Here is a 2,888-nt window from a genome sequence, read left to right as displayed (position 1 = left end):
ATGTCAGTAGGTCCGTGCTCGCTCTGGGCTTCTCCGGTCCCCTCCCATTAATAGGGCCACCCACAGAACACAAGCTGAGGTAGGAAAGGCAATCCGGTGACTTTGTTTCATCCATGGTTTGTACCATGGAAAGATCCCGGCTCGCCTCAGGTTGAACCGTGAGGATATGTCTTCTTACCTGATTGGCCAGAAAGCATCGAATGCATAGAAGGAGAGAGAGCAAGGGAACGAGGGAGCGGGAGCGGGCACGAGAGCATTTACACAGATGTCCAGACAGTCCAGTGTGCTCGGCTTTGAGGTTTAATGAGGGAGATCTGTCATCTCACCCCCAGACAGGCTGGAGCAGCGGTGTCAGCCCGGCTGCCCACGAGAAGCCCCAGGCAGCTCCTCAGACGTGCAGATGCCCAAGTCCCAACACAGAGGAATTAAATCTGAATCTTTGGGGGTGGTTCGCAGACATCAGGATTTATTAGCATTTCCCCTGCTGAACAGTCATCAGACGACTGAGGATTTCTGCCAGAGAATTCAGGAGGACCAGATTTGATTTGATTTGATTTTTTAAAGAAGATTTAATAGACAGGGGAGTGGGGGGGTGCAGAGAGCACAGCGACATCCCATGAGGCGATGTTGTATTGGGACGTCTGGGACAAGAGGATGGCTTTAGGGAAAGAGTGAGAAGAGATGACTTTCCTGAGACGTGAGGGATGATGGGTAGCTTGCCTGGCAGCTCAAGGGGGGATGGAATTGCAGGATGGGGGTAGGGTAGGCTCAGATGCAGGAAAGAAAGAAATTCCTACGTGGGCCTCCATCTTGCCCTCATCCATCGTACGCCATTAAGAAACAAGACAAAACAGGGGGTTATGGGACTATTTCCTATTTCCTCTTAAGGTGGGGTTGGGGGAGGGTTTGGGACACTTCTTCACATAGATGATTAAGATAGAAGCCTGGTCTTTTAGGAAATTTCAGTCTCAATGGGGGCTCAGAATGGTGCTCAGTTACCACCATGTTCTCCTTTTCAAAGGGCTTTTTCCTGAAGCAGATTGTTGAATCTTCGATAACCCGACACAAGACGAGCCCAGAGAGAGGAATGAAAGCATCTCACATCACGTCAGTAGCCAGAGCAGCGCGCCTGAAGCTTCAAGCTGGCAAGAACACCTGACGGCTGTAGATTATTTTGCCATTTATTAGCGTCGTTGGTCTTCATAAAAGCTTTGTGAGGTGGACGAAAATCGACAGGCAATATGATTCCCACTTTACTTGACTCCAAGTGTCAAGTGATTGACCTGCAGTGAGGAGGTAATGAATTGCTCTAGAACCCACATCTTCCTATTCCTTATTTCATCTTTTTACATATTTCTTTCCTTCTGGCTGAACACCACCTTGTCACAAATGTCTCCATGCCATACCATTTAGAGAGCAGAGAAAGCGAGTCCTGGAATAACTCAATTTGAGAAGAATGTCTTGGGCCCCCGTTTAGTTTCTTAGCAACCACATATATTTAGTGGTGACTACTTCTCTGCCCATAGAGCATAGCCAACATGGGCTTGGTTTCATATGTATCCCTTGAGCTGGATCATAATTTAACTACAGCTTTGGTTTCCAAGCTCTAATGACCCCTTCATACTCAGAATCTTCTTTTTTAACCTCCGTCCTCTGCCTATGATGGATGAAATCCTGACCCTTTCTCATTTTTTTTTTATTAATCTTGTTTCAAACTTGATTCCCAGGCTTCTTCAGCTTAATTAGCTGCAAAGAATGAATTGTGTATAAGCAAAAACTGAAAAGAGCTGCAGTGTCCAAGGGGCTTGGGCTTAAAAATATTAGAGATCTAGATTTTATCAGATCCATGAACAAAATTTTAAAAAGCAGTCATAATATAAAATAGCAGCTCCCAGTAACTTCTTCAAGTTTTATCTTCTCCAGAAGTTGACCCAATTCAGTTTGCTTCATTCTTGGAAGCTTCATCAAAATTCTCCACAAGATCTGGAACTTCATCATCATCATCCTCTCCGATAGCAAGTGGTGCTTTTCCATCCACAGATTGTTTGGGCAGAGCTTCAGTCAGTCTTCTTAAACTAGTCAGACTGTCTGCACCAAGTTGGTTTAAGATACTGGGTAGCATTTCTGTCAGCTGCTTTGTCTCAGCATGGCCTGTAATGGTGAAAGTGTTCGCTGCCAGCGATGCCTGAACTTTGGGGTTGTTAAAGTGGATCACTGTTCCTTGGTTTGTGAACATATTCACTTCTTCAATACCAGAGATATTATTTACCCCTAACTTCTTTAAGGAGAACTGAAGTTTTTTGTCATCTGCTGTAGCTGTTCTACGAACCACCTTCTTCTTTCGGCGAGCAGTTCCTTTCCCACCAATGCGCACTTGTGCTTGCAGTTTGGCGAGTTTCTCCTGGTTCATGATAGTTTCTTTCATCTTGTTGGAGCGGAAATGGGACCGCGCGGGGGACTAGGGTTGGCGCTCAGGGGGTCTCGGGCGGACCAGCTGAGATTAGGTGCACACACGCGGGGACGCAAGATGGCAGCTCACCCTTTCTCATTTTAAAGAGAGACTTTCCTTAAGAGGATGATGCCAATGAAAGCTATTGTTTCCCCTTGAAGGTGGTTTATGACTTCAGTAAACTTAAGGGAATTTATCTAGGTGCAACCTTTTGGGGGAGCAGTCCGCCAGGGAGACTCAAAAACCTAAAACACCTCCTCTGACTTGTCAGTTCCACCTCTGGACTCTGTCCTATGGGAAGCAAATCGAAAATGATTTTCGAAAATTGATGCGTACACATCGGCATCAATGCATTATTTAGTGGACTGGTTGAATTCAATTTTATACAGTCATAAAATAGAATATTATGCTTTCATTAGAATCAATCATTCTTTTCGTG

At 45.4% G+C, this 2,888-nt stretch overlaps 1 protein-coding gene across 1 annotated transcript; it reads right to left on the bottom strand.

Annotated features, from left to right (window-relative positions):
* Positions 1–1,688: 1,688 nt before the first annotated feature.
* Positions 1,689–2,531, bottom strand: LOC116880760 (transcription factor BTF3-like). Its single transcript, XM_032880124.1, has one exon. The coding sequence runs from the start codon at positions 2,423–2,425 to the stop codon at positions 1,937–1,939; it is 489 nt and encodes a 162-aa protein (XP_032736015.1). The 5' UTR covers positions 2,426–2,531; the 3' UTR covers positions 1,689–1,936.
* Between the last annotated feature and the right edge of the window lie 357 nt (positions 2,532–2,888).

The sequence above is a fragment of the Lontra canadensis genome, unplaced genomic scaffold (genome assembly GCF_010015895.1).
Source record: "Lontra canadensis isolate GAN:19392208 unplaced genomic scaffold, GSC_riverotter_1.0 scaffold68, whole genome shotgun sequence".
NCBI lineage: Eukaryota > Metazoa > Chordata > Mammalia > Carnivora > Mustelidae > Lontra > Lontra canadensis.
The sequence above is the reverse complement of the archived record's forward strand: the minus strand, read 5'-3'. Positions and strand labels throughout refer to the sequence as shown.